The 13,388-nt window shown below is 31.7% G+C and overlaps 1 protein-coding gene across 1 annotated transcript; it reads right to left on the bottom strand.

Annotated features, from left to right (window-relative positions):
• Positions 1–1,714: 1,714 nt before the first annotated feature.
• On the bottom strand, positions 1,715–13,040 carry LOC110865906 (GDSL esterase/lipase EXL3). The gene is made up of 5 exons (XM_022115240.2): positions 12,678–13,040; positions 3,180–3,310; positions 2,479–2,712; positions 2,143–2,398; positions 1,715–2,047 (listed from the first exon to the last, which is right to left on the bottom strand). Exons 1-5 carry the CDS (start codon positions 12,982–12,984, stop codon positions 1,857–1,859), a joined length of 1,119 nt encoding a protein of 372 aa, XP_021970932.1. The 5' UTR covers positions 12,985–13,040; the 3' UTR covers positions 1,715–1,856.
• Between the last annotated feature and the right edge of the window lie 348 nt (positions 13,041–13,388).

The raw sequence follows: 13,388 nt of genomic DNA, 5'->3' as shown, positions 1-13,388 counted from the left end.
GTAAAAAGTCAGCTACCTTATTTCCTCGAGCAGTAACAGTTCGAGAGGTGCTGCATTAAACTTCGATACAAAATTATTGTTCGTTTATGAACAAGAAGAGGAACCTAAATACTTGTATCGAATACATTTACATTCATGATATGCTTGCGGATCCGATAACTAAGGTCTACACCCAAAGTATTTTTAAGAGCTCATAATAAAGACGGGTTTTACTTAAGGCCTTACATAATAGCATATCATACATATGAATGATTAGTTATTATTTTCCTCAATTATACAATTTGTTTGTCTATAAATACGTATGTGCACCTAATAACGTATAGACAAGAATTATACAAATTAATTTTAAAGGGCTTACCTCAGTCATTTTGGTCTTAAATTTACGTATGTTTAGATTTGGGGTTGTAACATGATTAATGGGGGTCTTGAGTTGAAAATAACTCAATGACTGTATTTTTCTGTTGCAATTTCAATCTGAAACATTGATTAATGTTTTAACTTGGCCAAACTTACTTATACTTATCACAAATGATCACTCGGCCAAGTGGGAGAATGTTAGAAATCACCTGTTGATGTGGCCTCACGGATCATTTGGTAACATTACCAATATGACATAACTAGTCCCCGACAATTACTTGATGGTAGTAATTGTAAATATTGATTAGTTTAAGGGACAATTATGATTTCTCTTTAGGTACCATTAATAGAGAATAAATAGAGCTTTTATAACGGATCACTATTGATGACCACTAATCATTGATCTTTATATATTGATAATAATTGGTGATCAAAAACTCTAGTAGAACACCAATACTAAAAATACTAAAATTATCTCTAAGGTGATCCATCAACCTAAGGTACCATAACGGGAATCATGGCTTCATCTTTATTCTCAAAGATAATCATCCCTACAAGTAAGTATCTCTATCTTGGTATCTATATTTGGATTATGATTGAATAAACATGATTAGGGTTCTGTGGTTTTAACCCATGTTTATAGATATAATCAACACTTGGATCATGCTCTAGGTGATTGATAGGATCAAGATAGCGAAACTTGAAATTTCCGACGGGATGTCGAACCAATCAGGTATTGCAACTTAGTAACCAAATCAAAATCCTAAAGTGATTGCTTGTTTCACATTTTCATATCGGTATCCAACTCATTCTGTTTTTGTGTGCTTTTGGCTTCTTAGTTTCATTGCTCTTTATCTTTAATTCAACCAACCTTCAATCAATTTTCAAATTTTCTTTTACAAGCAAACAATACGTGTAATACTAACACACACCCATGTAAATACGATCCCTTACTTACCCAAGCCAACTAGGTTATTATCATTTTTGCATGACATATCATCAGTTAATGATCCAAAACGGATCATTCGATCGGCATTATTCACAAAAATTATGATGCTAAATTTTACTTGTGGCGTGTTGGTTTATATGGAAGGCTAGGAACGATTGGTGTTTAATCAGCTCAGGAGAAGTGCTCAAGAGATTTTCATAGATATTAAATCGAGAGGGTTTGGGTGGCTTAAAAATAGATCTTCATGTAAATATATTAGTTGGAATGAGTGGTGTAAATTCCCTGTGTACATGTTGTAATTATGGCCTTTGCCCGTTTGTTTCGGGGTTTTCTATTTCGTATTGGCCTTTTGCCCGGTTGGGTCGGAGGCGGTTTTTAATGAAAGTTTATTTTCAGAAAAAAAATAGATACATAAATGTGTTACTTGAAATACAACATTTATGATGCAACAGCACATCATTAAATAGCACTTTTAAAACATCAACAAACAAGCTTCCCCACCAACATTTAAGGGCATAAAAACGTTTATAGTGTGGATAATTATATAAAATTAAAAGAAATCATCAACGTATTTTCCTAGCACTTCATTTACGAGGATGGTGTATCCTTTGTTTGTAGGGTGATAGCTATCCCAGAATAGATATTTTGAATCATCAGGACAGGTAGGAAGCAACTTGTTACACAAAATTGCGACCTCTATATTCCCCGTGCCACAACAACCTTTGTCCACAACTTCGATCCCTGAAGTATGAAAGAATGAAATCGTTAAACCAACTAATACAAGATAGTTAAAAAAGTATGACTACCGCGATCAAAGTTATAGATATATCAAGTACCATATTGAAGAGGGTTTTCAATAATATCAAGCAACGGGTTGTATATGTCTATATAGACGATCCTAGATTGCGCTAGAGTGCTATTGAGGTATTGGGTCACTGGTTGCAACTTGCTGTTATATATTTGTGCTGCTTGGTTATATTCTTCTGCACACGCTCTAAGCCCGCCACCACCAAGAGTTCTTTGTGATGGCACGCAACCAATTGGAGGTGCTCCGAACACTGCTATTCTTCGTGCTCCAAGTTTGTATATATCCTTCAATGTGTAAAAACCAAAATAAATAAATAAACAGTTAAGTAATCCAACTATTACAGAATAGAAGTTAACGATATTACCTGTAGGAAGTTGGAAGCAGAAGATGCCATAAGACCAGCATAAGACGGGACGTCATATTCTAATTTCCGAATGCCAATAGTGAAATAAGTATTCGCAAGATCATCGCTACCAGCGACCACCAAGAATAAGCTATTTTCTAATATGAATTGTGTTTTCTCTTCTCCAACCATACCCTTGAGTTTTTCAATGTATTCTCTAAACTGTTTTAGCTGGTCATCAAATGACAAAACATCCTGATACAAAAGGATTTTGATAGATCAAATTCAAGGACACTAACACAAGATAATATTGACGCATAAAAAACGACCGACTAAACATACCCTGGACACCTCTAAAAACGTCAAACCAAAAGGACGTTTTGTTTTATTTTAGTATGAAAAGGGAAATTTTATTAGTTAATTAACGACTTTAAAATGAGGTATTACAAGTAAAAATTGAGTGAGATATATTTACTGACACATAAAAAAGGACTAACTAAACATACCCTGGACACCGCTAAAAACGTCAAACCAAAAGGATTTTTGGTTTATTTTAGTATGAAAAGGAAAATTTTGTTAGTTATTTAACTACTTTAAAATGAGGTATTACAAGTAAAAATTGAGTGAGATATATTTAGCACAACTATGTAAAAAATTGGATTTGATAGCATGCATGTAGAAATAGGTGAAGGTGAACATTTTCATGCTAGTTGCATTTTTACCACTATCTTTGGAGTTTGGGGATCATATCCTGAGCCGCCAGAAGCAAAGCTTACACCAGTTAGATACTCTTTATTATCAATGGATGGATCAAGGTATGCTGGCAGAATCTCTTTTATTCCCAGTTCTTCAGCTGAAAAACCAATTAAAGTTTTCCAAATCAGTTTTTTTTTTTTTTTTTGGTAAAGGAAAAGTTTAAAACAATATAACTAAAGTATAAAATCATCATCGTCATCATACTTATTAAATTTCACCAATAGTAAAGCTAAGGTTGGGTCTGAAATGGTAAGATGTAGACAGCTTTACCTCTACCCCGTAGGAATAGAGTGGCTGCTTCCAGTGAGACCCCCCGGTTCGATAGTAGTTTTGCATCAAGCCTTGGACATAAGGCACATAACACTCAGCAATTGAGACAACTGTCGATTAGTGCATGTACCCCCTTGTCTTTCGACTATCAACGCCACCACATGATGCATGATTAACCATCCCTCTCTTTTACGTTAAGTTTTCACGTAATTAGTAAAATAACGTTAAAATTAGTGCACATTCACTTTTGCCCCCGGGTGCCCACACATATATACATTATATGCGCATACCACAAGCTACGATTGATAAAAATCATATATAATTTATTTAAAATGACAATACGTCGCTCTTTAGTATTAAACAAACGCCACTGGATATACAGAAGCTCATTGCTGTTAAAAAAAAATACAGAAGCTCATTGGGAAATATGAACTATGAAATATTTTCCTAATATTGTGAGGCACTTTGGTAGTTGTTCAGTAGTAGATAAATGTCTCCAGCATTAAAGTATGGACAACTATTGATATTTGATAAGATGGATTTTGCCACAAGTCATTAGTCATGCATATAAATGCTACCCCCTAAAACACCAACCTATTTTATTTTGTTGTTCTATTATTTTATTTTAATAGAAAAATTAAAACTTAAATAATAAATGTTTCATTTATTATGCACGTTCTCTTAATATATAGTGTATTGAATAGTTCTCTCATATAGCTAATGTGTTGTGTGATCGTTACACTACAAGATATGCTACATATACAGACAAAACGAGGTAGTGTGCATCAGAGTTCAAATCTTTATCCCTATATCACCAAAGCATCTTTGGTTACTCTCAGTGGCTCAAGTTACTATTACCATGAGTGAAATCAAGCATAAAAGTTGGAATGAGATCCGAAAATAATTTGGACGAAAGATAAATATCTCAAATGGAAATTCAGAATATTTTTAAAACGTGAATAATAATAATAACAATAAGAAGAAGAATAAGAATAACAATATTATTATTATTATTATTATTATTATTATTATTATTATTATTATTATTGTTATTAATATTATTATTATTATCACAAAATAATTCATAAATTCTTCACGTAAAATTTTAAGGACGCTTCATTTTTAATATCTTAATTTGTAATGTTTTTAAACATGTTAACTAACTTAAGGGTTTTATAGATTTAAATATCTGAGCATGAGCCTTGGGGTTATAGATATCATAATTATAGAAAAGGTATTTATTAAAATAAGCTAACAATGTTTAGTAAAACTACTAAATGGTTACACAGTTTCTTGAAAAAGAATATATAGATGTAGATGAAACTTCTTTTGAAACATCTACAACTTGTGTTTGTGTTTCTATACATTATTATATTATATAAATGAATCATATTTGTATAAAAATCCAATTTCTATTCATTATATATTTTCTAAATTAGTAATTTCGAAATAAATCATATTTGTATAAAGAGCGCAATATAATGTAAAAGATAATTAAATAAAATTAAAAATTGGAAGTGTATATTAGCTTTGTGGCTTTTTCATCATTTAAGAAAAAAATAATCACGTTCAACCCTTGAACGTAGGACAGATAAAGTGGTGTCACGAATTGTCGAACCTCCATCACAACATATATTTTACTTTTAAACATTAAACTAACTCACACAACTGTTTTAGTATTTATTGAGAGTATAGTATTTAAAATTTTTGGCTATACATGTTTCAAGCTTGCTACGTCCAGCTTGGACAGATAACATGTTTGTATTTATAACGACCATCAGCCATTCAGAAGTTAATGATAAATTTAACTTTTACATTTATTGTAAATGTTTTTCAATATATATTACAGAAGAGTTTTGAGTTTATATATTTAACTAAATACCTTAACAAATGTATTTAGAGCACATGTTAAATATTAAAACTTAACCTGTATCCTTGCTACGTCCAGCTTGCAAGACATTAACGAGGTCAGCGAGTATATGAAACATGTAACTTAAACAATTAATTATAATGACTATCAGCCGTTCAAAAAATGGCATTTTTTTTCCGAAAAGTGTGTTGGTGGAAAACTTATTTATCAAAATAGGTGATTTGAAAAATAATTATCAAAATAGGTGTTTTGCATTGGTTTTTTTCCCAAATTTGTGAGGGTGGAAAACATATTTACCAAAATGGATGATTTAAAAAAAAATATTAGAATGAGTGTTATCTCTTGTTTCTTTATTATTAACTAATCTATTATAATTTTTTCTTTTTCTTTTAAATTAACCTATTATGTTTTTAATTTATTTTTTTCTTCAAACAATTACTCTTTATATTTTATTTACTTTTTAACCACCCAAAATAAAATTCTTTTTTCTTAGCGTTTTTTCTTTTATTTCCTTTTACATTTATGTACGCTATATCATTCTAATATAAAGTTTACTCCTATGATTTTAGAGATGTTAATGATCACTAAAGTAGTACGTTCATGTTCGTTTATTTAACTTTAATCAAACAAATCGAACACAAACATGGTTTTCTTTTTCCTAAACGAGACATGTGTTCATGTTTAAATTAATGAAATGAAATAAATGTTGTTCGTGACTATAAATAAATAAGTTGATAAGACCATGTGTAGTGGTTAGCTCAACAATGCCGCCACCATGGGGCGTTTTGTGACACGTGGCAGTCCAGTCAGCATGGGGGCATTATTGGGGGTTATTGCAAAAGTGCCGTAGTGGGAATAATGCCCAATAACGCCCCTTCCAATCATTACACAATTATTTTTTTTAATTAAAAACTTAAAATACTTTATTAAATTTAAAAAAAATACAATACTAGAAATAAAAAAAAACCTATTCAAAAGTAAAAAAAAAAAACTAATTAAAACTTTAGGGACTTAAATGCAAAACTAAGTAAAAAAATTACATTTCCAAAATCTAATTAAAACTACTTAAAACTTTAGGGACTGAAATGCAAAATCTTTTTTTAAAGACTAATCAAGACTAATCAAAATGCAGGGAATAAAATAAAAAAGCTTCTTCTTCTTCCCAAAACCCACAAAAACAACCTGCAACTTTTTTTTTAAACCACCTTCAATTAAAACTAACTAAACTAATTTCCTTTGTTTTTTTAATTAAAACTAAGTATACACACATGGCAAGGTTCAATTGGGCAAAGAAATAGAGTTCCGGCGTTTTTAAAATCACGCCAATCGAATTTTTCCCCCAAAAACGCCCGTATGTAATGGGCAAGGAGCGTGTTTTGGCGGTTTTTTTTTTTTTTTTTTGAATTTTTTTTAAAAAAGGGCCCCACTACGGGGGGGGGGGGGGGTCTAATAAAAAATAATTAAGAGTATCAAGTGGTCAATGAAATTACGAACCAATCAATCAACATAAATATTTTGCCCACTGGTTGTGAATAAAATTTATGTAACTTTTGGAAACACTATATTATGGGTTTTCATTTGAACTGGTAATCAACTATACAGACAATAGTAAATAAAAAATCACCCTCAAAAAATTAAATTAAAATAGTAGATGAAATGTATTGGTATTTAAAAATAAAATGACTTCAACGATTTCAATTTGTTTTATGTGGGTTTCATTGTAAAATAGAAAAAAAAATAATTAATAAGTTACTTAAAAATTTTATATAGCGAATTAATCGAAGAAAAGAATATAAATATGATAGGTTGATTAAATAAAAACAGAAGAATTATTACAGACTAGTTAAAATAAAGAAATATAGAAAAACACTTATTTTAGTGATTATTTTTCAAATCACTCATTTTGCTAAATAACTTTTCCACCAACACCCTTTTAGGAAAAACTCCAAAAAAGGTTGAACAATACATACATGATGTAGCATGTCTATGCGTAAGAATTAAACGGAAAAAATTGGTAACTATATATATAATTCCCTAACAGATATTTAAAACACATGTTCAATAAGGCTGGAGCGTATGGGGCGCCAACACCCATCCACCTCAGCAACCTTTTGATCAATTTAACCTCTCACACCATACCATGCTAGTTATCGGGGGCGTTATTCAATGCTAGCCAAAGTAATAGCGGATGAAAAGTGGGATTCGCATCAATTTTAAACCTTTAAAACCAAATACATAGATGGGTGGGGGGGGGGGGGCTTTAACCCATACCATGGGTGTTATTGAGAAGATGCAATAGAGCCATTTATCTTACGTGACATCTACATGTCGATGATATGGCACAATAAAGCCTCTAAGAGCTTTATTGATTAGTAGGAGAATTTGTAGGAAATGCGTCAGAAAAAAATTACCCACAAGTAAAATTCCTACAACTCATTTTCGTGGAAAATCCGTGGGTAAACGCAGTTACCCACGGATTTTTCATGGAAATTGATGTATGAATGGCAGCAATTTTCTAGTAGTGATCCCATACCTTACAACCCAATAAAACAATATGTATTTCACAATATATAAACCTTAATTTTCTAATTGTATGGTAGTATAGTATTTAACTATCAGAAAATATGATGTGAATTCAGAACCTTGTTATGTGGTAGTTACATGTAAAGCTGTTCCACAAAAGAAAGTAACCTTAAACTTCATTTTTAACAAAAAGACACCGAGTAAGCATTAATTAGTTTTCTAACCACAATGTTTGACAAAACTGTAACCCATTTATACATTTCTCCTCATGTGATGCAAAAATGTGGTGATTCTAGTTGGTACTCATAAAAGCTTGTCTTTAAATGTATATTTTTTTACATGAAATTTCAAAATCAAAGATATTTTTTTAAACAACAAACAAACTTTATATATATATATATATATATAGAAAGTATAATGTACTTTAAGGCTTAACCTACATTAACATACATGACAAAAAATATAACGTGCGTTATTATCATAGAACGTGCGTGATTATAGTCCCATGCGTGATTATGTGGTCCCATGCGTGATTATACCCTTGATCCAACGGTTACCATTGTCTCCTACGTGATGTATGATAAGGCTTTTTGTATGTTAACCTTACTCTATATATATATATATATATATATATATATAGGATTAGGTTCAAGAGTGAACACTATTGTAGCTTGCGAACTAAGTGAACTAATCCTGGCCATACACGTGTGTAGATCAATGGCCAGGATTTGATGTTGAAATACACTATATATATATATATATATATATATATATATAAAGAGTCAACAAGAGGTTGAGTTCCAAATAAAAGAAAATTTAATCATGTTAGATATTAATCATGTTTTGTAAGTAAATGTAGTAAAACATGAAAATTTAAAGGTGAACTTTAAATCTAGTCACAATACTTAAGCTCCAGCTGAATAATGAAGTACGAAATTTGAAATTAATTAGCTAACAATAGATTGTTACTTCAAAATTTAAAACAAGTATTAATATCTAAATGACGTATACTCACTAAAACTTTGAACAAGTTATCATAAGACCATATGTTTTGGTTTAATTAAAAAGTGCAAAACTTCTTGACACATCACTGCTTAGTATGTAAAGGGTTTTAACTAACTCACTCTTTAATTATTATGCTATAATTTTACCAAGACTAAATATAAGAAAAAAAGTGTGTTAGAGCATTCTCATCCAAACCACCAAAAACTGTGTGGGGGTTTTTAAAATATAAGAAGTATAAAAAGTGGTTGTGAGTGGAGGAGAGAGAAAATGTTACTGTTCATCTGTATATTTGGGGGGACACTGTTCACCCCCTATACTTTTTTAATATATATTGAAAGTGGTTGTGAGTAGAGGAGAGAGAAAATGTAATATATATTGAAAAGGAGAGAGAAAAAGTATTTGTTTTTAGTGGAAATATATTGATATAGGAGTTGTTTTTTAGTGGAATGTATGTATATTTTTAATGGATTGGATGTGAATGCTCTTAGGTTGATTAGGGGTGGAGCACTAGAGCGTATAGCGTTACCCCTCTCACACTAGTTAAATGGGTGGCGCTCCCCACTTTGAAACCCTCCTTTATCCACCGTGTTTTGGTGTTTAACGTCATTTTTGAGTGAGATGGCATAGGACACGACTACACAACATGCAGTCTAATTGTCAGCCATTCCCTGTATTTCGTTATCATTTACACCCGGTTACATGTAGTGAAATGAGAATATTATTTACACATATTTCTTTTCATATTTATAAGTACTACTAGATATGTAAACGTGTTTCTTATCTATAGTGTTTAAGTTTGTTAATTTTTATTTAATTATTTGTTCTTCTGTTTAGTTCAGTTGTACAAACATAGTATTCATTAACCGAGGCAGGCGATTTAATACAATCACAATCAGTGGCGAAGTTTGAGATTTCCGATCGAGAGTCGAAAATTAACTAATTCTAAAAAATTTCTATAAAAACGGGGGGTCAAAAATGTATATACCCAAAAATTTCTATACGAAAACTATATACTCTCCATTAGTAAGCAAAAAGTTCAGGGGGTCAGCCGCCCCCTTCCGCCCTCACTATGTTTCGCCACTGATCACAGTTAGTTTCCATGCCATCTTCTTATGTTTTGTTTCTTTTACACTTACATTATACTAATTCTAAGTATGTGCTAGTACCTTTTTCCTCTATATATACTAAATGATGGCATATGTCTCACATGTAAAAACTGAATCCATAAAGGTGTGTTGTTTACTAAACATATGACAAAAGCTCTAGGTTTCCATATGATGTAAAGATGTATGTTTGTGGACGTGTTAGGCCATTTGTAGTCATAAAGCCCTTTGTGAGGCGTTATGCGACAAGTGACGAAACGCGTAAAAGATGGGGTTTATGGGGCTTTATATAACTTAAGTGTGAGTGTTTAGTGTGCATATATATGTATGGGTCTTTATATATATGTATGTATATATGTGTGTGTGAGCGGGGAAGAATGGGTCACGCCTTGATGGTGTTCGCGAGGATTGAAATTTTCTCACCCATAGCGCCGGCCAGGGGCGGATGTAGCATATAGTAAGGGGTGGCGTCCGCTACGGCTTGGCGTTCCGACGGTAGTGTAAAATTAGTGTAAATTTTGGAAAAATTTGACGTTTTTCCGATTTCGTTACCGCTTATTTCTAAAACGTTACGGCTTGGCGCGAATCCTAGATCCGCCACTGGCGTCGGCCGTAGTGTTGTGGCCGGGCGCTATAGGGCGCCATAGCGTTGTTTCGCGCGATATACCGCCCCACTACGTACGGTCTTATAGCCTACCATAAGATTCTGTCACACCCAAACGAGTTGTTCTTACCAACATCTACAAATATTAGGTAAGCCTACCATATTCAAAATTAATAACCAATAACTCGTATTAATGTTATTTGAGTGACAATACACATGGCTTTAGCCTTTAAATATGTATGTACATTTGATGTTTGACATATATCTTAGATATTTAAATATGACTAGTTATTTTCCCATTAAAAGTAGTTCAACTAGAATTTCCAATGTTTGCTAAACTGTATACTCGAACAAATTTTTAAATCTTACAAACACATTGTTTACTTTTATCAAAATATATAGTTACACCAATATCTCTCTGCGTTCTAATCAAACTTAAACAAACACATTTAACTTTAGACACTCCAAAAGGTATAGATTTTCTTTCTTTTCTTTTTTCTTTTTTTTTTTAATCCTAAAGTTTTACTTCTACAAACACAGAATTGTACAAAACTGGGGACCGTCAGTGGTGGACCTAATATACAGAGAGTTGGTGACACCGATGTTTATATTTATATTTTTAGATGTGACGTATTAAGTTTCTCACCAAACTATGAGAATTTTGAATGTTGACCATAATATTTTTGCATTTTCTTAGAAGAAAATAAATCTATACATGTTATGCCTGAAACACAAATTGAAAAGCAAACAAATGAGTATCAAGTTCAAACAAGCATCTGATTTTTTTTTTTTTTTTTGTGTAAATCGTTATTGAAAAAACATTACCTTTAGTTGTCATGTTTATCTCAAAAATCTCATGTAACCATTAGTTTTACCAGATGCAACAACAAGTTATCATTATGTATGTAATCTAACCCCAACTTGAACCCAATGAAAAAGAAAATTGGGTCCGTCATTAGTGACCGTTACTAATTTAATGCTTTCCGCAAAACATATGTATAAAGATTGAAATAAGTTAAGTTCACGTACATAGTGCCTTATCGTACAAAATGTACAAAAGACATGAAAAAGCCGAAAAAGTATGGTGGTATTTAGGTTAATTATCAAAATTACTTTACAAATGATGCTGTGGAGTAATTTTGATCTTGTAAAGTAATTTCGTAAAACGTTCTTGTCGGGTAATTTTGATCTTCTAGAGTAACTTTATAGAGTATCATAATTACTCTACAAATGATCTTGTATGGTAATTTTGATCTTATAAGTTAATTTTGTAGAGTATTATAATTACTCTACAAATGATTTTGTAGAGTAATTTTGATACACTTGTAGAGTAATTTTGATACAGTTATAGAGTAATTTTAATAATTACCATATAAGATCAAAATTACTTAGAAGATACACTTGTAGAGTAAATTTGATAATTACCCTACAAATCAAAATTACTCTAAAAGAACATTTTATAAAATTACTCTACAATATCAAAATTACTCTACAAGAACATTTTACAAAATTATTGTACAAGACCAAAATTACTCCACATGATCATTTGTAAAGTAATTTTGATAATTACTAATAATTACGAAAATGTCACCGCGTTTTTTCAGTAAAACTTTTAATTCATACATTTTGTACGTTAAAGTTATTTGTATTTGATCTTTTGTCTAAATTTGAAATAATTTACAAGACTTAACAAATATATTTCAGTTTAGTTTGACTAAACTTGTTCAATTGTACGTAGTGTCATTATGAAAAAAGAGAGGTTAAAAGAGAAATGCCCCATCACCTAAAAGGCACTTTAAGAAAAAAAGTTAAGAATTAAAGTAGACACTAAAAGAGAAATACCTATCACCTATGTGAGACAAATAAATATGCACATTGAAAAGGTAACTACATCCATACAATGCTAACTCAATAAAGATGTTTAAAGCTAATGGGTGATGATCCATTGGTAAAGGGAAAGCCTTTAAACACCATGGGAGAGGGAAGTCTTGGGTTCAAGTCTCACAGACGACAGAAATAAAAGAAATTTGTCGTTCAAAAAAAAAAAATAAAGATGTTTAAAAAAATGATGTTGAAAGCACATATTTACCGATCATGTCTGCCGGGGTCTTATTATTTGTAAATCTTCCTGTTGGCATTTGGTCAGGGAAATCTTGCCCATAGGGAGGAAAATTTGCTTTGACCACTGTTTTAAGATTGTTGTTAGCCCCTTGATCCACAATCGAGTCTCCAAACGCTATAACTGCAGGCACGGTCACACCTTCGGGTAGTGTAATTCGTGCTCGGCTATGATCACCAAGCAAAAGAAAAGAGAACAAGAAAATAACTAGGGAAGATTTAGACGAGGAGAGCTTGATAGAAATAATTAGAGGCTTCATCATGTATGGCAAGTACATGTCAAGGAAATAGTGGCCCAAAAAGAAAAGGGTATAAGACAAAAGAGGTGGGAGTTGAGCTATCTATCTACACTAGAATATATGACATATATATACACATATGCTTCCCTCTTTGTCCTGTACATGTAACATTTAATGAAAACGGTTATATTAAAAAATTGTGAAATACATAAATATTGAAACATTTTGATAATGAAAGTTGAACAAGATAATTTATGACAAAATAAAATATTCAATTAACAGTCTACACTTGAGATAGGTAAATGGACTTGATCACTGACTTAAACTGTTTTACGCCAAACAGATATCGAGTATGAAGTTGGAATTTTGCTCTTTATTAAGGTATACTATGTGGATTCTTCCTCGCGTTACGGCGGGAATACGGTCGGTATCAGTGCAGTCCA

Source organism: Helianthus annuus, chromosome 6 (assembly GCF_002127325.2).
Source record: "Helianthus annuus cultivar XRQ/B chromosome 6, HanXRQr2.0-SUNRISE, whole genome shotgun sequence".
NCBI classification, from domain to species: domain Eukaryota; kingdom Viridiplantae; phylum Streptophyta; class Magnoliopsida; order Asterales; family Asteraceae; genus Helianthus; species Helianthus annuus.
This window is presented reverse-complemented; position numbering and strand designations above follow the sequence as displayed.

Excerpts from the sequence above, each read along its gene's own strand:
- LOC110865906 (XM_022115240.2), bottom strand. The coding sequence starts at position 12,984 with ATGTACTTGCCATACATGATGAAGCCTCTAATTATTTCTATCAAGCTC. Across the intron at positions 3,311-12,677 it reads GACCCCGGCAGACATGATCG|CTGAAGAACTGGGAATAAAA; the intron begins GTAAATATGTGC and ends TTGGTTTTTCAG. Across the intron at positions 2,713-3,179 it reads CCCAAACTCCAAAGATAGTG|GATGTTTTGTCATTTGATGA; the intron begins GTAAAAATGCAA and ends CTTTTGTATCAG.